At 40.0% G+C, this 23089-nt stretch overlaps 1 protein-coding gene across 1 annotated transcript in view; it reads left to right on the top strand.

Moving 5' to 3' along the window:
• The first annotated feature begins 16408 nt into the window (after positions 1 to 16408).
• The window catches only part of LOC140486982 (uncharacterized), a 30670-nt gene continuing 23989 nt past the window's right edge, over positions 16409 to 23089 (top strand). The window contains exons 1-2 of the mRNA XM_072586284.1: positions 16409 to 16751; positions 18640 to 18793. Coding sequence (XP_072442385.1) covers positions 16522 to 16751; positions 18640 to 18793 — 384 coding nt within the window. The 5' untranslated portion in view covers positions 16409 to 16521. The remainder of the gene's footprint in view (positions 16752 to 18639; positions 18794 to 23089) is intronic.

Genomic DNA, 23089 nt, shown 5'->3' with positions numbered 1-23089 from the left:
GCATAGAGATGTACAGCACGGAAACAGACCCTTCAGTCCAACTCATCCATGCTGACCAGATATCCTAAATTAATCTAGTCCCATTATCCAGGATTTGGCCCTTATCCCTCCAAACTCTTCCTACTCATATATCTGTCCAGATGCCTTTTAAACATTATAATTGTATCAGCCTCCACCACTTCCTCTGGCAGCTCATTCCATATACGCACCACCCTCTGCATGAAAACGTTACCCCTTAGGTCCCTTTTAAATCTTTCTCCTCTCACCTTAAACTTATGCCCTCTAGTTTTGGGACTCACCGACACTGGGGAAAAGATCTTCGCTTTTCACTCTATCCATGCTCCTCATGATTTTACAAACCTCTATAAGGTCACCCAAAGCTCGAAGGAAAACAACCCCAGCCTATTAAGCCCCTCCCTATAGCTTAAACACTCGAACCCTGGCAACATCCTTGTAAATATTTTCTGAATCCTTTCAAGTTTCACAACATCCTTCCTATGGCAGGGAGATCAGAATTGAATGCAGTATTCCAAAAGTGACCGAACCAATGTCCTGTACAGCCACAACATGACCTCCCAACTCCTATGCTCAGGGCATTGACCAATAAAGGCAAGCATACCAAATGCCTTCTTCACGACCCTGTCTACCTGCAACTCCACTCTCAAGGAACTATGAACCTGCACTTCAAGATTCCTTTGTTCGACAACACTCCCCTGGACCTCACAATTAAGTGAATAAGTCGTGCCCTGTTTGGCCCGATCAAAATGTAACACCTCACATTTATCTAGATTAAAGTCTATCTGCTACTCTTGGTCCATTGGCCATTGTACTCTGAGGTAACATTCTTCCCTGTCCACTACGCCACAATTTTGGTGTCATCTGCAAACTTACTAACCATACCTCCTATGTTCACATCCAAATCATTTATATTGATAACAAAACGCAGTGGACTCATCACTGATCCCTGAGGCATACTGCTGGTCACAGGCCTCCAGCGCAAAACACAACTGTCCATTGCCAGCCTCTGTCTCCTACCTTCTATCCAATGTTTTATTCAATTGGCTAGATCCCCCATATTCATGTGATCTAATCTTGTTAACCAGTCTACCATGCATAACCTTGATGATTGCCTTACTGAAGTCCATATAGACAATGTCCATAATTTTGCCGTCATTAATCCTCTTCGTCACTTCTTCAAATAACTCAATCAAGTGAGAGCACAAAGCTATGTTGACTCTCCCTAATCAGTCCTTGCCTTTCCAAATGGATGTAAATCCTGTCCCTCAGAATCCTTTCCAATAACTTGCCCACGATTGATGTCAGGATCACCTCTCTATAGTTCGGTAGCTTTTCCTTGCCACATTTCTTAAATAATGGCAGCATGTTAGCCAACCTCAAGTCTTCCAGCAGCTCACCTGTGGTTATTGATGATACAAATATCTCAGCAAGAGGCCCAGCAATCAGTTCCCCAGCTTCCCACAAAGTTCTCGGATAAACTGACCCAGTCCTGGGGATTTCACCACCTTCATGTGTTTTAGGACATCCAACATTTCCTCCTCTGTAATATGGACTCTTTTCAAGATGCCAAGTTTTCTAACTTGCATACACTTCTCCACAATAAATACTGATGCAAAATACTTGTTTAGTATCTCACCTATCTCCTGTGGTTCCACACGTGTGTTTTTAATATAGTGAATGTCCCAAGTCAGGAACATAATCAGATTAAAACTAAAACCAAGCCAAAGAGTGACTGAATACATTGTGAAAGAGGTTGACTGTAAGTAGTGTCTTAAAGGAGGATTGAAAGGTAGAGAAGTAGAGAGGTCAGGCGGAATGAATAATGGAGCTTTTGGCCTATACAGCTGAAGGCACAACTGCTAATTGATAATATAGGAGATGTTGAAAGGCTAGAATTAGAGGGAGACCGAATTCTCAGTGGTTAGATAGCTGAAGGATGTTAGAGAAAGGGTGAGGCCATTTGAGCATCTTAAAAATTTTAGAATTAAAACTTTAGATAATTTAAAAACTCAGGAAAGAAAATACTCACTGCTATTTACTTTATGGCATTTGACACACAGTTCTTTCATCTATATTGCTTCAATTTTCCTGTCTCCCATAAGGTATTTGGTTAGGTGGATTAGCCATGGGAAATGCAAAGTTACAGGGATAGGGAAGGGGGTGGGTCTGGGTTGGATGCTGTTTGGAGAGTCAATGTGGACTTGGTGGCCCCAATGACCTGTTTCCACACTGTAGAAATCCTATAATTCTATACTTACCAGAGATTGCAAGAACACATCCCCTAGATGAAACTCCAGTAGCAAGCATGGCAAAATAGGGATTTTCTAATACAACATTGTAGCCAAGCCAAAATGTTCCAATGCTGACATTTCCTCATCTTTTCATTTTACTATTTTTGGTATTAATTATCCTGAAGTGTGTTTTTGCTAGGTATTGACATTTAGGATTGCAGATCTTGAAGTCTTAGACTGAGCTCATAAGGCCTCACAATTTTCCAGATCTGATAGCTGCATCATTTAGTCTTAAGGAAATGGCTGTTGAAGCAACGGATGCTTTAGTTTTAATTTTCAAAATTCCTTACATTCTGGAAAGATTCCAATTGATTGAAAAACTGCAAATGTAATATCTCTACTCAAGGATATAACAAAAAGGTTGGATAAAAGGGAAGCAGTAAATATAATGTATTTGGATTTCCAAAAAGCATGCAATACAGTTATTGCACAATAATGCATGATATTGCAGGTTATATGTTAGCATGAGTAACTATTTGCTAATTAACAGAAAACAAATGAGTCATTTTCAGGCCTGTACCTGTGTTACGATTGAGCCCTCCACTATCACCTGATGAAGGAGCGTCGCTCCGAAAGCTAGTGTGGTTCCAATTAAACTTGTTGGACTATAACCTGGTGTTGTGTGATTTTTAACTTTGTACACCTCAGTCCAACACCGGCATCTCCAAATCATGAATATATTTCCAAATCAGGATGTGGATTGGCCTAAAAGGCAGCTTGTGTTCCCATGTATCTATGGCCCTTGTTGGTAGTGATCATTGATTTGGAAAATGCTGTTTAAGGAGTCTTGGCAAATTACTGCAGTATATCTTCTAGATGATACACACTCCTAGTATTCTGTTGGTGGTGGAGGGAATTAATTTTGTGGATATAGTGCCAATTAAGCAAGCTGCTTTGTCCTGGGTGATGTCCTGAGTGTTTTTGGAGCTGCATTTATCCAGGCAAGTGGGAAGTATTCCATCATACACCTGAGTTATGTCATGTAGATTATAGACAGGCTTTGGAGACTTAGGAGGTGAGATATTTGCTGCATGAAGCCTAGTCTCTGACCTGCTCATGCAACCAGTGTTATGATATGACTAAACTATTTCAATTCCTGGTCGATCATAACTCAGTGGTTGTTGATATTGGGGGATTGTAAATGTAATTTGATGATGGTTAAATTCTCTCTTGAAAATGGACATTGCTTGACATTTGAGTTACATGCCGAAAGATTCTTAACCCCTGATCTGCTGTTGTAGTGATAGTATTTTCCTAGCTAGTCCAGCTCAGTTTCTGGTCAATGGCAACCTCAGGATGTTGAAAAGCAAATGCAGAATGCTATGATTTAGAAAGACCTGGGTAAGCTTGAATATGAATCATAAAGATAGCAAAGCATTCAATTAAATTTTGCATAATAGACTGGTTAGCAAGGTTAGATCACATGGAACACAGGGGAAGCTAGACAATTGAAATCAAAATTGGCTTGAAGATGATAGTAGAGGGCTGTTTTTCAGACTGGAGGCCTGTGAAGGCAAGGATTGGTGCTGGGTCCACTGCTTTTTGTCATTTATATAAATGATTTGGATGTCAGTATTGGAGGTATGGTTAGTAAGTTTGCAGAAGACACCAAAATTGGTGATGTAGTGTGCAGTAAATATATCTCAGAATATAATGGGACCTTGAGTAGATGGGCCAATGGACTGAGTAGAGGCAGATGGAGTTTAATTCATATAAATGTGAGATGTTGCATTTTGGTAAGAGAAATCAGGACAAGATTAATAAAGTTAATGGTAGGGCTCTGGGGAGCATTGCCGAACAAAGAGACCTCGAGGTGCAGGTGCATTGTTCTTTGAAAGTGGAGTTGCAGGTAGACAAGTGGTGAAAAAGATGTTTGGCCCACTTACCTTTCATCAGTCAATGCATTGAGTATAGGAGTTGGTCATGTTGCAGCTGTACAGGACATTGATGAGGCCACTTTTAGAATACCCTGCTATAGGTAAGATGTTGTTAAACTTAAAAGGGTTCAGACAACATTTACAGGGATGTTGCTGGGATTGGAGGGTTTGAGCTACAGGGAGAGGCTGAATAGGCTGGATTTTATCCCTGGAGCGTTGGAGTCTGAACGGGGTGACCTTATAGGGGTTTATAAAATCTTGAGGGGCATGGATAAAATGGATTTCCAAGGTCTTTTTCTCAGGATAGGGGAGTCCATAACTAGAGGGCATGGGTTTAAGGTGAGAGGGGAAAGATTTAAAAGGGACCTGAGGGTCAACTTTTTCATGCAGAGGGTGATGTGTGTATGGAACGAGCTGCCAGAGGAGATGGTGGAGGCGGGTACAATTATAAGGCACCTGGATAAGTACATGAATAGGAAGGGTTTAGAGGGATATGGGCCAAATGCTGGCAAATGGAACTAGGATATCTGGTCAATGTGGATCAGTTTGACTGAAGGTTCTGTTTTCCATGCCATAGAGACTCTAGATCTCTATAAGTAATTTTAAAAAAAGATAACTAGAATGTTGGTGTTTATTGCAAGGGGACAGATTATAAAAGTAGGGAAGTTTTGTTACAACTATACAGGTATCAATGATTCCATGCCTGGAGTACTGCATGTGGTTTTGGTCTCCTTATTTAAGGAGGGATACAGAGTGGGTTTCATTACTGGACTAGGCTGTTGCTCTGGGTACATGGGATTGAATCCCACCATAGCAGTTGATGATATATGAATTTGTGAAACATCTGGAATTAGATTAGATTAGATTACTTACAGTAGGTAAACAGGCCCTTCGGCCCAACAAGTCCACATCGACCCGCCGAAGCACAACCCACCCAGACCCATTCCCCTACACCTAACACTACGGACAATTTAGCATGGCCAATTCACCTAACCTGCACATTTTTGGACTGTGGGAGGAAACCGGAGCACCCGGAGGAAACCCACACAGACACAGGGAGAATGTGCAAACTCCACACAGTCAGTCTCCTGAGGCGGGAATTGAACCCGGGTCTCTTGCGCTGTGAGGCAGCAGTGCTAACCACTGTGCCACTGTGAATTAAGAAGCTCATTTAAAGACAATCTGTATTCGTTGCCAGTCGACATAAAACCCATCTAGTTTACTAATGCCCTTTAAAGTAGAAAAGTCTGCCGTACATAATCTGATCTGTATGCCACTCCAGATCCATAGAATGGTGATTGACTGTTAACCACCCTCTGAAATGGCCTAGCAAGCCACTCATTTGTATCAAAAAACTGCTACATTGTCTAAAGAAAGGAATTATATCAGATGGATTACTCAGTACCAATCTAGGCACCAGAAAGGACAAATGTCAACCACCTGACGAAGGAGCAACGCTGCGAAACCTGTTGGACTATAACCTGGTGTTGTGTGATTTTTAACTTTGTACACCCTAGTCCAACACCGGCATCTCCATATCATAACAATGTATTGATTGGTGCCTGTGCAGGTATGTATGTAGACAATAGAGAAGCTTCTTGCTTACAAAGAGAAAGCACCTAAATCTTTCCCTGCCCGTCCTGTGTGAACAAATGTGTGATCTCCCGGTATGCTGTTCTCACTCAGCATTTCCATGCACGCTACTCTCTCTGCAACTCCCCTGTTGAAAGGTAAAGAGGAAACAATGAATTAATGTCTCCACAACCCTGCGCATTTCCAAAGAACTGGAAGTAAACCAAAAGAAAACAACTTATTGATGTCTTGTCTGGACCCGTGCTAGATTTTTGCTTTATTAATTTATTTTCCTTCCCTATCACATAATGTTTCTATCTTGTCTGGTCTCTTCGTGTGTCTGTGTACGTGAAACATATGGAAGATGTAGAGTTTAAACAGATTGATTTCAATAAATATTTATTTTCTTGTTATTGAAAAAAAAACTAGTGTGCATATTCTTTTAACCCAAATTAGACAGTTTGATAAAATTGGGCAATTCAGTAGCTTAATCAAATGTTATAAATTTGTGACGACTCCAGGAGGTGTTCTGAAGAAGCAACCTGCTGAGTTTCTCCAGCAATTTCTTTTTCTGTGTGTTCCAGGAATTGTGGAGCTTGATTTCAAGTGCACTACCCCACTGTGTTGTGACAGGAGAAAAAGATAGAGGGAGCGAACTAAGGTGTAAAAAAAGAAAGATCTGCTCAACAAGAAGAATGCTGATTAACAAAGTGACATAAGAACAGGAATGAAATTTAAAAGTCTAAAAGCAGCTGGATTAGATAAAATACCATTAGATAGAGTTGATTAAAACCATGAGAAAGAACTTAATATCTATGTTGACCAAGCTATACTAAGAGATTTACTTATCAGGCAAATGGCCATAGGATTTCAAGTAGTCAATATTGATCACCTTAAAAAGAAATCAATCACAAACCTATTCGGGTTGTAAGTTTGCTCACTGAGCTGGAAAGTTTGTTTTCAGACATTTCGTCACCATGCTAGGTAACATCATCAATGAGCCTCCAGTGAAGCGCTAGTGTTATGTCCCACTTTCTATTTATGTGTCATGGTCTCTGAAAGTGGAAGATATCATTTCCAGTTCTTTTTCTCATAAGTTGGTAAATGGGATCCAAATCGATGCATTTATTGATGGAGTTCCAGTTTGAATGCCAGGCCTCTAGGAATTCCCGTGCATGTCTCTGTTTAGCCTGTCCTAGGATGGATATGTTGTCCCAGTCAAAGTGGTATCCTTCTTCATCTGTATGTAAGGATACTAGTGATAATGGGTCATTTCTATTGGTAGCTAGTTGGTGTTCATGTATCCTGGTAGCTAATTTTCTACTCGTCTGTCCGATGTAGCGTTTGTTACAGTCCTTGCCCAGTATTTTGAAAATGACATTCGTTTTGATCGTTGTTGGTGTGGGTCCTTTGGGTTCATCAGCTGCTGTTTAAGTCTGTTGGCACGCTTGTGGGCTCCATAATGCCAAGGGGTTGGAATAATCTGGTAGTCATTTCAGAGATGTCTTTGATGTATGGTAATGTGACTAGAGTTTCTGGCACATTGTGTCTGCTTGTTTGGGTTTGTTGTTGAGGAATCAATGAACTGTCAAAATGTCTGAAATACAAACCACTGCAATGTTGCGTGAAATGATTAACGATGCCCGCAATGGACTCTGCAAACACAATCAGCAAATTTTGCGCTAAAAAACTTCATACACCAATGAGACAGACTATGAATGGACAGATACACTAGAATGAGCCATCATCATCAAACAATAGCAAACAAAGAAAATGAAAACAACTATCTCTACAGGAAAAACTAGACAAGCTCACACAAAAGAACAACACAGAGGCTTGGATTAAAAACCTATCAGACTAACCATTAACAGACACGGAAAAAGCTGTCCTGGTAAGAGGGATGAATTACAACTACAGCGTCATGGACAAAAAACAATTCTCAGTAGCATTAGAATCAACCCTGAAGCACAATGGGCTCACAGAAGAAACCCAGCAGACTGTCAGACAAACAGTTGCACCAACACTAAGCAGGAATAAGGAAGAGAAGACCGTCATTATACAGGAAAGGAAAGCTCCAGAAGGACTCAGAAAAGACAGAAACATTGTAATCCTACCTGCATTCAAAGGGCACATGACCATCATCCTAAACATAAAAGGCGAACATTGAAAAGGCGAACTCACTGCTCACAGATACCAACACTTACTAACAGGTGTTAACAGACCCGGCTCCACAGCTAGAAAATTGTGTCACAGCCACAGTGAAGAAACTTCATACGTCAGGACAAATTAGCAATAGAGATCTCCGAAAAAGAAACTGGATGAATCCAACACACCCTGCTTCTATGGACTACCTAAAGTGCACAAACCAGGGGCCTTCCTCAGACCCATAGTCTCACTACCTGGGACACCAACATTCAGACTAGCTAAGGAACTTCACCAAAAACAGAAATACCTAGTAGAAGACTCATGCCACTCTATTCACTCAGTCCAAGAATTCCTGAACACTGTCAAAGACACCAAGAAAGAAGAGGATGGAATAATGGTCTCCTTTGACATAATAGCCCTATTTACATCAATTAACATCAACCTGGCCAAAGAAACACTGACCGCACTACTAGAGGAACCAAAGATACAAACACCAGACAGAACCAACTTCATCAGCAAGAACAACATCCTTAAGCTAGTAGACCTGTGCTTCACTATCCACTTCACCTTCAATGACAAGACCTACAAACAAATCAGTGGAACACCCACGGGATCACACAATACCAGGCTTCTTAGCAGAAGCAGTCATGCTGAGACTCAAACAAACAGCCCTCCCCACTATCCAACCCAAACTCTGGGTCTGCTACATGGATGACACCTTTGTCATCACAAAACTGGACAAATTAGAGGAAACCTGCAACATAATCAACAATATCCTTACTGGCATAAAATTCACATAAAAGGAGAACAACAACAGACTCCCCTTCCTAGATGTCACAGTGGAACAAACAGTAAAAGAGAACATCAGACCAGCATCGACAGGAAAGCAACACACACAGACCAGATACTTAACTACAGAAGCAATCATCCCAACACCCACAAATATAGCTGCATCAGGACATTATTTAAACAGTACAAAACACACTGAAGCACCCAGGAACTACGAGCAACAGAAGAAAAGTACCTATACAGTGTATTAAGAAGAACGGATACCCAATAAACACAGTCTGCCGATTCCTAAACAACAAACCCAAACAAGGAGACACATTCCTTACATACAGATGAAGAAGGATACCACTTTGACTGAGACAACATATCCATCCTAGGACAGGCTAAACAGAGACATGCACGGGAATTCCTAGAGGCCTGGCATTCAAACTGGAACTCCATCAATAAACGCATCGATTTGGATCCCATTTACCAATTTATGAGAAAAAGAACTGGAAATAATATCACCCACCTTCAGAGATCAAAACACATAAATAGAAAGTGGAACATAACACCAGTGCTTCAACGGAGGCTCACTGATGATGTTACCTAGCATGGTGATGAAACATCTGAAAACAAACCTGCTAGCTCAGTGAGCAAATTTACAACCTGAACCTCAATCTGAACTACAAATCTTCTCAAAAATCACAAACATGTCTATTGTCTGATTTTCATGCATTTAGTTTTAATGTCCATGCACTGAGGGTTGTGTTAAGATTTTTAACAAAGAGAGTGGATGGAAAGGTGCAGAACTACATCAGGGTTGATCAAATTGGATTCCAGGGAGAAAGAGGGACAGATAAACACTTGGGATCATAAATGAATGAGTGAACAAAGTTTAGTGTTTGGACAGGAAATATATTTTTGGTTTACAAAGTTTTGTAAAGTATTAAGTTGGGTTGACTAGATTAAGCTCTTGATAGTACTGAAAGGTAATGAAGTAGACTGGAAATCTAGACAATTCATAAAGATCAATAGATGGAATAAACAAAACTGAGAGTAAGCAATGAGGAGTTCTAACAATATGTAATTGGAAAAGTAGTTACACAGTTGTGTTGTTTATCATTAGTCCTATTCAATGTCTATGCAGAAGCAATGATCAAAGCAGTTGAGTGCTCAAGAAACTGGTATTAAGGAGAGAGAATGAATAGGAGTGGGGGCATTGATAATATCAAATAGATGTGCAAATAAGGAAGCACCTGTAGCAAGGACAAAAGAAAGATTACAAGAACTAGTAGATAAACAAGTGACAGCAGACATGAACTTTGGAATTAAAATGAACATCGGCAAACCAGAATGTTGTATACCTCAAAATCATTAAGACATTTTAATATATTTATGGAAGAGAACTAGAACAAATACAAAAATTTAAGTATTTAGGAAACATAATATGTCAATGGAAGATGCAACAAATAAATAAGGACAAGAATAACAATGGGAAAGGCTGTATTTGGTAAGAAGAAACTGTTGCTAACCAAATAACTGAATAAACAACTTAAGCAGCTACTTGTAAAGAACTTCATTTAGATTGTTGTTGTACATAGATATGAGATTTGAACCTTGCGGAAAGGCAAGATTAACTTCTTAAATAGCTTTGAAATGTGGACTGGAGGAGACTGGAAAGGATCGATTTGACAGAAAAAAGTAAAAAACGATGAGGTGCTGAGGAGAGTGAATGAACAAAGCAACTGCTGGACATAATGAGAAAAAAGCAGAAGCTGAGGGGTGAATGTTTTATGAGGAAATGGTTTTGGACGGGAGATTATAGAAGGGAGCTTTCAAGGAAGCGGAAGAGAATATCAGTGTTGGATTGCTTGAAAATTGAAGGAGATTTCAGCAAATACTAACGCAGATATAAAAGGGTGAAAACTTGGTAGGTGGAATTTTTTGTGGGAAAATGTAAGGTCAAGCATTTTGGCAGGAAGAGTAGATAAGTCAAATATTATTTAAATGGAGAAAGACTGCAGAAAGATATTGAATAACAAGGATTTTGGAGTTCTCAATGAATCACAAAAGTTAACATCCAAGTTCAGTGAATAATAGGGGAAGGCAAATGGAAAGTTGGCCTTTATTTCAAAGAGAGTGGAATATAAAAGCTGAAAGGCTTTACTGTAACTAAACAAGGCACTGGTCAGATCATAGCTGGAATACTTTGGATAATTTTGGGCCTCTTATCTAAGGAAAGACATATTGCCTTTGGAGTTAGTCCAGAGAAGGTTCATTCAGTTGATACCAGGTATGGAGGCACAGTCTTATGAGGAGAGGGTTTTTAAAAAATTCATTCATGAGATTAGGGCATCACTGGCTAGGCCAGCATTTATTGTGCATCCCAATTTGCCTAGAGAGCAGTTAAGAGTCAAACAAATTGCTGTGGGGCTGGAGTCACATGTAGTCCAGACCAGGTTTGATGGCAATTTCCTTCCCTAAAGAATGTTAATGAACCAGATGGGTTCTTCCAACAATTAGCAATGGATTCATGGTCATCATTAGATGCAATTCCAGTTTTTATTGAACTCAAATTCCAGCATGTGCTGTGGCAGGATTCAAATCCAGGTTCCCCAGAAGATTACTTGGGTCTCTGGTCTCCAGCAATAATACCACCTACCTCGTGAGTAGGTTGTGCCTATACCCATTGGCATTTAGAAGAATGAAAGGCAATCTTTTTGAAAAATATAAGATTCTTAAGGACTTTGACAGGATTGTTGAGGAAAGGTTGTTTCACCTTGTTGGAGAATCTAGGATCACGTGATATAATCTCAGAATTAGGGGTTGCACATTTAAGATAGAGGGGAGGTAGTTGTTTCTTTTGAGGGTAGTGAATTGGTGGGACTCTTCACCGCTGAGGACTATCAAGGCTGGGACTGAGATGTTTAGACAGTTAAGGAATCAAGGCTTATGAAGAAAAGACAGGAAAATGGAGTTGAGGATTGTCAGATCAGCCATGATCAATGAATGGTGGAGCAGACCCAATGGGCTAAATTGTCTCTTCTGCTCTTACATTTTACAGTCTTAGCAGAGGTATGGAAAGAACACCGAGAGTCAAAGACCTAGTTTCGGGCAGTGTACTTATGATGATCATACTTCCAATGAAGGGAAACTTTAATTCCATGCAGCCTGAATAAAGTCTTAGTTTAGAAATAGCAAAGGGCAATGTTATAATCCACTGAGAGATCTAGACTTTTTTTTCTCTGTTTACTCCTTTTTTTATCTTTGCTTATTCAATTCTTCCCATAATGTGCCTCAACACATGCCTGTTCAACCACTTCTTCTCATATCTTTATCAATGCCCCTCCACTCTGAATTGGCCGCAAAAAGGAACATAAGAGTTATCTTGATTATGTCAGTTCAGATCAATTTTTTGAAAATTTCCCTACTTTATAACAATGACATTCCATAAATAATTGGCTGCGAAGTGCTTTGGGATGTTCTAAGGTCATTAAAAGTGATGTATAAATTCAAGATTTTTCTTTTTTCATTCTCTCAAAGCTCTGTGTCCACCTTGGTTAAGAGGTAAAACACCTTCATGAGAATCCTTTGGAATTATCATATTTCTATGCATTGTTCTACAATGTGGTAGTGGTTTACGAGCATGACTCCTTGCTATCATTTTATCCTGTTGAATGGCTGCAATACTGTGAGGTAGTACAAAATGTTTGTTCTTTTTCAGCAACTTATGCTTTCCCTTCTTTTAGGTCCAATGCATCATTTGCTTGTTCATAGTTTAAATATTATATGTTATACCATAAATGTTATATGTTACATGTTTGCCTACATTATAACTATTCGGAGTTTAAAAGTAGCTCAATGGTGATGAGGCAGCTTACAATATTGTGAAGCCACAAAAGATGCAACAAAGTGGCAGGCGTGATGCTTCTGACAGTTGCTGCTCTGGTGCAGCAACTAAATTATCCAGTCACAAGTCACTTGGTTTATGCACGGTTGATTCCAATACTTTGTTCAATAGCATCCCACATGATTAAGCAATCCTATTTAAGATCCTGTGGGATGGTACTAGGGAAGGTGCCATACACATTTCAGCTATTTAACAGATGACCAATGGACCTAAGCTTAGAAGTTCACATCTTACACTTATAAGTTGCAAGTGTTATAAGTAATCAAGGGTCTTGTTGGTCAGTGGTAATCTCCCTTCCTCTGAGTCAGAAGGCTTGGGTTTGATTCCTACCTCCTCAGAATTGAATCATAACACGGTCTGAACCATTTGATTAAAATACCTATAAAGTGATCAATATCAAACAAATTAACTTGACTTTCGATAAATGCATATCAGGGATCTTTTTGGCAGATGACATACAGAATGGCCAGAAAGGAGAATTCTGTTGGCAGCATGAGATGGCATAGTACATTACTCATATCGACAAAATGAGTGAGAAGGCTGACAGAAGAGAAACAAGTGGAAAGTCGCATTACCCATATCTTCTCCTGATTCACTTGCAGATTAAATACTGCTTGCTGCTGGTTTAGATTCAGTGATTTGCAATGTCAAAAGACATCCTCAAATGCCTGATGTTATGAAACTATCAGCAAACCAAAAGCATGATACCTGTACTGTATTACTGGGTTTGCTTATCAATTTTGAATTGAAGAGTAATTTAATACTGACCTGGATGATATGATCACAACAAAATCTTCATCATTCATCATGAATAAATATCCTTAGTCTTATCAAAGCCTGAATAAATCAAAAGTCATGTATGAGCTAGCCCAAGAAAAGCATTAGTAAGATATGCAGTGATACATAGCAGCATCAGATGGTATAAGCACTAGTGCAATAATTCGAAAGAGAATGGCAATTATGAACTACACAAACATGGTCAAAAATCACATGACACTAGGTTATGGTCCCACACTAGCTGCCTGTGGAAGGATTGAGGGCTCTGAAAGCTTGCAGTTTCAAATAACCCTATTGAACTATAACCTAATGTTGCGTGATTTTTGACTTTGTCCACCTCAGTCCAACACTGGCACCTCCACATTATACACAAACATGAACAGTAGCAATCTGTTGACCCAAATGGGATGTTTCATGTGTGGAACATGCAGAAGCAGTTTGGCTGTCTTGTTCTACTCAGTAGCAATTGGTGTACTCCTTATGACTGGTTTTCTTTGCAATATGATTACATCTTCTAGTACAAAGGACTTGCAGCAAAAAAATCCTGACTATATGTGTGTTAGATACCTCAATGTGTGTTTGTGAAAGCGACCTGGAGTACTCAATTATGCTTCTCATTGGGAGGAATTTAATATGAAACCTATAAAACTGGAAAGGAGGGCACAAGTAACAGTTTAAAAAAATTGTTGTGGTAATGGAGGAAATGAAAATATAATCTCAAATTTGTAATGGAGATCTCAAAAGGTAAAGTAAAAGTTGGAGTTTATTTGTTTATCTCCTTAACACTTACAAATCATTAGGCCTTTTGTGCTCATAGATATTTTTCTTTGTGGAATATGTCAAAGACTTTTTGTCATAACGCTATATTAATCAGGATGATTACTTTTCTTCGGGGATTATGGTATTGTCTGTGTTTAATATGACTGGCATCTGGTGCACATTATTATGAGTTTATATGAAGTCTTTGAGCGAGAGTTCTAAGAAATAAAACTGTTCATAACATTAGACAAAATCTCAGACATATAAACAGTGAGAACACTAAGGTATGTAACACAAATTGTATACCAATTGAACTCCTGAAATCCTTGTGAGTAACAGAAAAGGCATGATATATCTCAGTATTATAGGGCTGTCTATGTAATTTCTATTAGGCAGCCATGATTCATATGCTGTATTAATTAATTGGGATACTTCAGAGTGTCAATGTAAGTCTTATGGATTTTCAATTTTTCTTCCCATGCCTATTAAAGGCATATATCATTGTTGGAAAGTGGCTGCAAAGGAATGGAGTAGCTCTCTGGTATCTTATCCAAGTAAACATATTTATTTTCAGAGTCTGTTTAGAGGTGGCAGCCTATTCAAGTGTGAGAGTATCTTTTCAAAATTAAATTATATTCCTAAGCAATGTCCACACACTTGGACAACACGTCTAGTTGAATTATTAACAGATTGGGAAACCGGTGTTTATATTTTTCCCAGCCAGATTGAGGCCTTTATGAAAAATTGAGTAATTAAGATCACCTAATTCTGTGAACTCCAAAAAAAAACCTAAAATTTTCTGTAGGATTACTACCTGTTTGTCATCACACATCCTCTGCTCACTAATAGGCACTAGATACTGCAAAGGCTATGGACCCTCACAACATCCTGGCAACAATACCAAATACTTGTGCGCAAGAACAATTCATGTCGCTAGGCAAACTATTCCTGTACAGCTACTTTCTCTCCCTTCAACATAAATGCATTGTGGCATACTGTGTACTATCTATAAATGCACTACAGCAACTCACTAAGACTTCTATAAAATCTTCCAAACCAATGATTTCTACCACCTGAAGGACAAGAACTGCAAATGTACAGGAACACCATCATTTGCGTGTTCCCCTCTGAGTCACAAACCATCTTGACTTGGAACTATATTGTCATTCTTTTACTGTTGCTGGGTCAGTATTCCTCAGTTCTTTTCTTAACAACACCTCGAGTGTCCTGACACAAAATGGTCTGCAGTAGTTCAAAAAAATCAGCTCATCTTTTCTGGGGCAATTAGGGTTGAGCACGAAGCCCTGGATTTAGCCAGTGATACCTACATCCTGTGAATACATGAAAATAATGATTATTTTACATCACATTGAGACAAAAAAGCTCTGATTGCATCCCCAAATCTCTCCCTCGTCATTTGAGTTCTTCCTTGAGTTTTGAGGAAGAGTCACTCAACCTGAAACGTTAACTCTGATTTGTCTGCATAGATGCTACCAGACATGCTGAGCTTTTCCAGCAATTTCTATTATTGTCTCTCCTTTATGTTTGCATAGTTCTTAGGGAACTGCATTGGCAAATGACAAACATGGGTACGGTCAGTTAAACGTGAAGGGGAGAAACTAGAGATTATATAAGCTTGTTAAACATATTTTTATCTGAACTATTTTCATCTTCTTTCCAAAGGTTCTGATTCTTGTTGCAATTTGTACAGTTTCTAAACAGGCCCAAGAGCAAGAAAACCATATAAAAGCAAAAACAGAAATTGCTGGAAAAGCTCAATAGGTCTGGCAGCATCTGAGAAAAAAAGTCCAGTGACCCTTCCTCAGAACAGTTCCAGCACATAAAAAAGCAAGGTTCTTTTAGATTGTGTATTTTAATTTATGTTGACATCCCTAGGTACAAATATGTGGAATATGGTGACAAAACAACTTGTTTTAATTAAACGATAAACAATATAAATGAAACGTTGCTTCTTGATAAAACATTCACAGAATTGGCAGATAGTAATGAGAAGCTAGTTTCTTGTTGCAGACATGAAATGGGCTCCGAGCCATCACATCACAGCAATTGTACACCGAGTTAGCAGAGAAAATGCAACAATTACATTGGAAGTAAAACTTTTAAGTTGAACAACTCAAAATCATACTTTTCCAATATGATTTTCCAAAACGTGAACGATGGTTTAAATTACTCTTGGCGTTTGCTTCAACTTAACAGACGGATTTTTTTGGGGGGCGAGTTTGCTGCTCTTAGATTAAAATAAAATATTCCCGCTTTAACAAGGCGGCAGTTTATTTTGGCGCCAAGATGGTACCGTTTGAGCAGCTGGCGCCAGTTGAAATGTAACGGAAGGACCAGACAGAGAGGCGAGAAATTTAAATCAGACGGTAGCGAGGAGTCAATGAAAGCGAATTTGGCGAAGAAAGGGGAAAATGTCGAATGGTTAACGCAGTCGGTTAATCTCTGGTCGCTCATGGCCGAAGAGAAGAAGCTGAAGTTAAAGCGGAAGAGAGTTCCTGACCAATCTCGGAGGGAGTTAAACCCTAACCCACCTCTCCCGGCTGTCTGCCATTTCATTAAAGAAACTGGTAGTGATTCTACCAGAGAGCAGCCAGGAGCTCAGAGGAAGGAGTAAGTTACCGCGGTTTACGGCCCACTGACTTTCTCATCAAACGACTAAAACGATCACAGCAAATAAAAACAAAGTGACTGGTTGCAAGTCCGCCCTAGCGAAAGGAAACTAAAGTCTAATTCTCCGTGTAAAGAGTATCAGCACAATTCTGACCACTAACCCGTTCCTAGGCTGTACCTCATACAATGACGGCCGTGAATATACGGTATTTCACTATATGGGTTTAAAAAAAAAATCTCGTTTAACATAAACTTGGTAGTTATAGAGTCATGGAGATGTACAGCTTGGAAACAAACCCTTCGGTCCAACCCGTCCATGCCGACCAGATATCCCAACCCAATCTAGTCCCACCTGCCAGCACCCGGCCCATATCCCTCCAAACCCTTACTATTCATATACCCATCCAAATGCCTCTTAAATGTTGCAATTGTACCAGCCTCCACCACATCCTCTGGCAGCTCATTCCATGTACCACCCTCTGTGTGAAAAAGTTGCCACTTAGGTCCCTTTCATATCTTTCCACTCTCACCCTAAACCTATGCCCTCTAGTTCTGGACTCACCGACCCCATGGAAAAGACTTTGTCTATTTATCATATCCATGACCCTCATAATTTTGTAAACCTCTATAAGGTCACCCCTCAGCCTCTGACGCTCCAGGGAAAACAGCCCCAGCCTATTCAGCATCTCCCTATAGCTCAAATCCACAAACTCTGGCAACACCCTTGTAAATCTTTTCTGAACCTTTTCAAGTTTCACAACATCTTTCTGATAGGAAGGAGACCAGAGTTGCATGCAATATTCCAACAGTGGCCTAACCGATGTCCTGTACAGCTACAACATGACCTCCCAACTCCTGTACTCAATACTCTGACTAATAAAGGAAACCATACCAAACGCCTTCTTCACTATCCTGTCTACCTGCAACTCCACTTTCAAGGAACTATGAATCTGCACTCCAAGGGCTCTTTGTTCAGCAACACTCCCTAGGGACCTTACCATTAAGTGTATAAGTCCTGCTAAGATTTGCTTTCCTAAAATGCAGCACCTCGCATTTATCTGCATTAAATTCCATCTGGCACTTCTCAGCCCATTGGCCCATCTGATCAAGATCCTGTTGTGATCTGAGGTAACCTTCATGATCAAATCCATCACCATATCCATGAAATAAAAGGGAAAGTCTGTTTTATACTTTAATTTGTGCTTTTACCTATTATGGGATTGGCCTCGATTGAAAATGGTTAGATACACTACTGTTAATTTTAATAAGACATTTATATGCGATAGTATATTCGTTCTATATTAAGTACAACTCATTATATACAGTAGTAGCCTTTTCATCCGCTGTCAAACATTTTATATAATTTTGAAGTGCAGTGGCTCATGCAGGTATAGATGCAGCAGCTTTGTATTGCACACAACACTCCCTCCCATCAGCAGGTAAATGCTATAAAAACTAATAGTTTGGAAACAGTTAATGTTTGAACTATCCCAAACCCCTCCCAGTCTGGTCTCGTAGTGAAGAACCATTTGGAAGTCTGGCATGGAGTCTACATGTCTTCTTTAACTTTTGCTATAAACAGTTAGTTTCTTAATCTGTGTACAGTATGGTTGCTGAGATGTAATAAGCTATACCTTGTTATTTAAGATGTGAATCTTTTATTGAGACTTATTCGTGGTTCATCCTCCACAACTGAACTGTTCCTTTAGACTAGCAGCACTCAACCTGAAATTAAAAAGAGACAGTGGTAGGTACTCAGACATAATGTAATGTTATGGCAAACACCATCTTTATGAACAAGATGACGAGTTCAGTAATGGGGCACAAAATTAGAGATTTAGGAAAAATAAACACATAAATGACCACTGCAATTGACATGTATTTTCAGGTTGCCATTTGCTGTTTCCACCTGGCTAAACAACGATGATTTGAATGAGAATGACCACATTTGGGCTGTATTGATAAAATCTATCTTTCTGGGCAGAGAAGTGACAAATTGGAAAACTGTGCCAGTGCCAGACCTGCCTCCGAGCCCAGAGAAGGTATTTGTTTTCATCATTTAGAAGGTGGATGCTGCTGGTTTATTGCCCAGCCTTAAATGACCTTGAGAAGGCAGTGGTGAGCTTCCTGTTTGACCACATCTGAGTGGCTTGCTAGGCCATTTCAGGGACAGTTAAGAGTCACACACATTTCTAATCCACATAGATGTCACACCAGGATTGATCTCTTCCTAGCCCCTGCATTATCCTTGAATTTGGTACCATCCTGTGCAATTGGAAATATCGCTATTTCGGATCCTGCTGCAGTCTACTTAGAGACTGAGGTTAAAGGTAGTGTAGTAGGCTTTTGACATTGCGAATGGATCCCTTTATTCTTAGGGATAATAAGTTCATTGAATATTTTCTTCGCGAATTCAAGGTATTTTTATCCATCAGTTCGGACATGGCCAGTAACCCTTTCATTCTTTGGGAGACAACTAAAGCTTATGCCTGGGGGATAATAATTTCTTACTGCACTAGTAAGAAATGACAGAAGGGGGAGAAACAATGCCTGCTTGAGGCCACTAAGAGGGCGTATTTTGATAAACCGTCATTGGTTAAATTGCAGTGGGTTACGGCTCTTCGGTTCACCCTGAACTCTCTGCTTACACACATGGCAAGGAAGTGACTCTCCTTTCCAAAACAGTGATTGTTTGAACATGGTGAACAAGCTGGGCAGGTACTCAATGTATCTTGCTAGGAGAAACAGTGCCACCCAGTCCATTATCTTGATCAGGATGGTCACTTGTGACTCTAAAAAGATCAATGCAGCATTTCGGAAATTCTATTTTGAGCTATATCAGTATAAGCATTGTGAGGATGGATGGGTTAAGATGGGTCTTTCTTTAAGAACTTGGGTCTTCCAAGTGTCACTCCTGAGCAAGCATCTTTTCTTAACAGCCCTTTAACGGTATAGGAGGCTGTGAGACAGAGTGGGAACGTGCCTGGTCCTAATGAGATCTCCAGTGAGTTTTATAAGGAATTTGCAAGCATATTTTGGGACCAAAACTGGATGTGTAATGACTTGTTCAGCCATGATCGTCACCCACCATCCTTGAGAGAGGCTAATGTCTCTCTTATCCTTCAGAAGGGGAAGACTCCAGAGGAATGTGCCTCTTATAGGCCAATCTCACTTCTGAACTCTGATTTTAAAATTTTGTCCCAGGCTTTTGCATTAAGATTGTGCTGCCTTCCATTGTTAGGGACGATCAAACTGATTTTATAAAAGGCCGTACATCCTCGAATAATGTCTGAAGGTTGTTGAATATAATTCAAGCTTATCAGCAGCATTAGGTTCAAGGATTAGTGGTCTCCTTAGGTGCAGAAGAAGCATTTAATTGGGTTGACCGGCGATACCTTTTCTACATCCTTGAGCGATTTGGATTGGGGGAGGTTTTTATTAAGTGGGTGAGGGTCCTCTATGCTGAAGCAGCGGTTCTCACCAATGGTGTGAGGTCTAATAATTTTGATATTTGTAGGGGAAGGTGGCAAGGCTGTCCCCTTTTGTCATTACTTTTCACGTTGGTGATTGATCCGCTGGCAGAGGCAAACCGTAGGGATCCTAATATAGTCGTCCCAAAAGTAGGATCTAAGTCACATAAGATCTCATTATATGCAGATGATCTGGTTTTTCTGTTGAATCCACAGATTTCGGTATCCTCTCTTATTTGGATTGGTATTCTATCTTATCATTTGGCTCCTTTTTGGGCTACTAGATTAATCTCTCAATGAGTTTTGAGAAGATTTGTAGCTCAGGTTGAGGTTCTCGTTGTAGGTTTGCTCGTTGAGCTGGAAGGTTCATTTCCAGATGTTTCGTCACCCTATGAGGTAACATCTTCAGTGGGCCTTTGGGCGAAGTGCTGTTGATAATACCTGCTTTCTATTTATATGTTTGGGGTTCTTTGGGTTAGTGATGTCATTTCCGGTAGTGACATCATTTCTGGTGGTAATGTCATTTCCAGTTCTTTTTCTCAGGGGCTGATAGCTGGGGTCTAACTCGATGTGATTGTTGATAGAGTTCCAGTTGGAATGCCATGTTTCTAGGAATTCTTGTGCGTGTCTCTGTTTGGCTTATCCTAGAATGGATGTGTTGTCCCAGTCGAAGTGGTGTCCTTCCTCCTTTGTATGTAAGGATACTAGTGAGAAAGGGTCATGTCATTTTGTGGCTAGTTGATGTTCATTTTTCCTGGTGGCTAGTTTTCTGCCTGCTGGTCCAATGTAGTGTTTGTTACAGTCCTTGCACGGTATTTTGTAAATACCATGAGTTTTGCTTGTTGTCTGTATAGGGTCTTTCAAGTTCATTAGCTGCTGTTTTAGTGTGTTGTTGGGTTTGTGGGCTACCGTGATACCAAGGGGTCTGAGTAGTCTGGTAGTCATTTCCGAGATGTCTTTGATGTAGGGGAGGGTGGCTAGGGTTTCTGGACGTGTTTTGTCTGCTTGTTTGGATTTGTTGCTGAGAAATCTGCGGACTGTGTTCATTGGGTACCTGTTCTTTTTGAATACACTGTATCGGTGATTTTCCTCTGCTCTACGTAGTTCCTCTGTGCTGCAGTGTGTGGTGGCTCACTGGAGTAATGTTCTGATGCAGCTTTGTTTATGGATGTTGGGGTGATTGCTTCTGTAGTTCAATATTTAGTCCACATGTGTTGTTTTCATATAAATATAAATAGAAAGCAGAAATGATCAACAGTGCTTTGCCCAGAGGCCCTCTGAAGATGTTACCTTTTAGGGTGATGAAACGTCTGGAAATGAACCTTCCAGCTCAGTGAGCAAACCTACATCCATTAATCTCTCAAAATCAGAGACTATGCCTATGGGAGGTCTAAGGAGAACATCTGAGGTGGAGGGTGAATTACGGTTCCCCTTCAAATGATCACAGGAGGGTTTTTCTTATTTAAGCTTCTGTATTACTCCTGTCATTTATCGGTTGTTTAAGGCCAGTTATGCTTGCTTGATAGGATTAAGCGATGAGAAGCGCTTCTAATATCCTGGCTAGGCCGGGTATTTCTTATCAAAATGATTTTTTTCCCCCCCTTTTTGCTGTATCCTGTACAAATGTTTCCTCTGATTTTCCCAAGGCAAATATTCCAGAGACTTAATGGATTGTTTAACATTTTTATTTGGTGCCATAGGCGGCCTCTTATCAAGTTGTCTAAACTGCAGTTATCACATGGTTTGGGGGCAGTGGATTTCCCAGATATTCGAAGATACAAATTAAGTTCTCTTCTATCGTTTGTTAGTGATTAGGCCTATAAAGACTCGGCATCAATATGGCTAGGTATTGAGGCCTCCCAGACAAAACGTCCCCTCATCAGCCTTTTGTTCTTAGATAAAATGAAGATGGTCATGTAATATTGCCGTAATCCACTTGTTATTAATACTGTTAAGGCATGGCAGATAATGCGGCAGGGGGAGGGTAATATGTCCGCAATGACATTTCTTACCCCTATAGTGGATATGCTGGGTTTTCAACTGGAGGTAATGGACCCTGGATTTAAGCTCTGGGCAGCCAGGGGAATCTCCAGTTTGGGTGATTTATTTGAAGGTGAAATAATGATGTCCTTTAACCAAATAACTTATAAATATGGTCAAGACCATTTCTGCTTTTCTCAGGTCAGGGACTTTGTTCAAGAAGGGACCACGTTCTTGACCAAATCCTGTAGATCTACTTTGGAGATGCTAAACGTATTCTCTCTATTAGTACGCTTTATCATATGCTGGGGGGTGATCATTCAGAAGACGTTGAGTGGCTTTGCATGGTTTGGGAGAGGGAATGGGGGTTGAGATTTCTATGGAGGCATGGGGGACATTTGCGAGAATGCGAGGAAGATCTTGATTTGTAATAGGACTCATGCCATACAATTGAAGATTTTACATAGGGTTCATCAGGCCCCAGACAGTCTCTCAAAGTTTGTCCTAAGTATAAGATTAACATCGGTACTCTCACTCATTGTATGTAGTCCTGCCACAGGTGTCCCTACCCTCCCCCTGGTCTGCTGGGTTGGTATAGGCATTTTATGGAACATATCCCTCTGGATTTTTTCACAAATATGTACTCCAGAAAACAGAGTTTTTATAGGATATGGCAGCCCTTTCTGGACTACTTGGATGCAGATTTATCTGCCATTTTAACTAGGGCTTTCGTGTAGCCATAGTGTTCTGATTTAGTGTACGTGATGGTCTTGAAGGAAGAATTCCAAATATTTTATGTGCAATATCGAGTATTCTTGGAAGTTGAGAGCTAATGTTTTGTTGTACTGAGCTGTTTTGCTTGTTCTTTTGTTCAATAGCTACCTTTAT

This window comes from Chiloscyllium punctatum, chromosome 16 (assembly GCF_047496795.1).
Source record: "Chiloscyllium punctatum isolate Juve2018m chromosome 16, sChiPun1.3, whole genome shotgun sequence".
NCBI classification, from domain to species: domain Eukaryota; kingdom Metazoa; phylum Chordata; class Chondrichthyes; order Orectolobiformes; family Hemiscylliidae; genus Chiloscyllium; species Chiloscyllium punctatum.
This window is presented reverse-complemented; position numbering and strand designations above follow the sequence as displayed.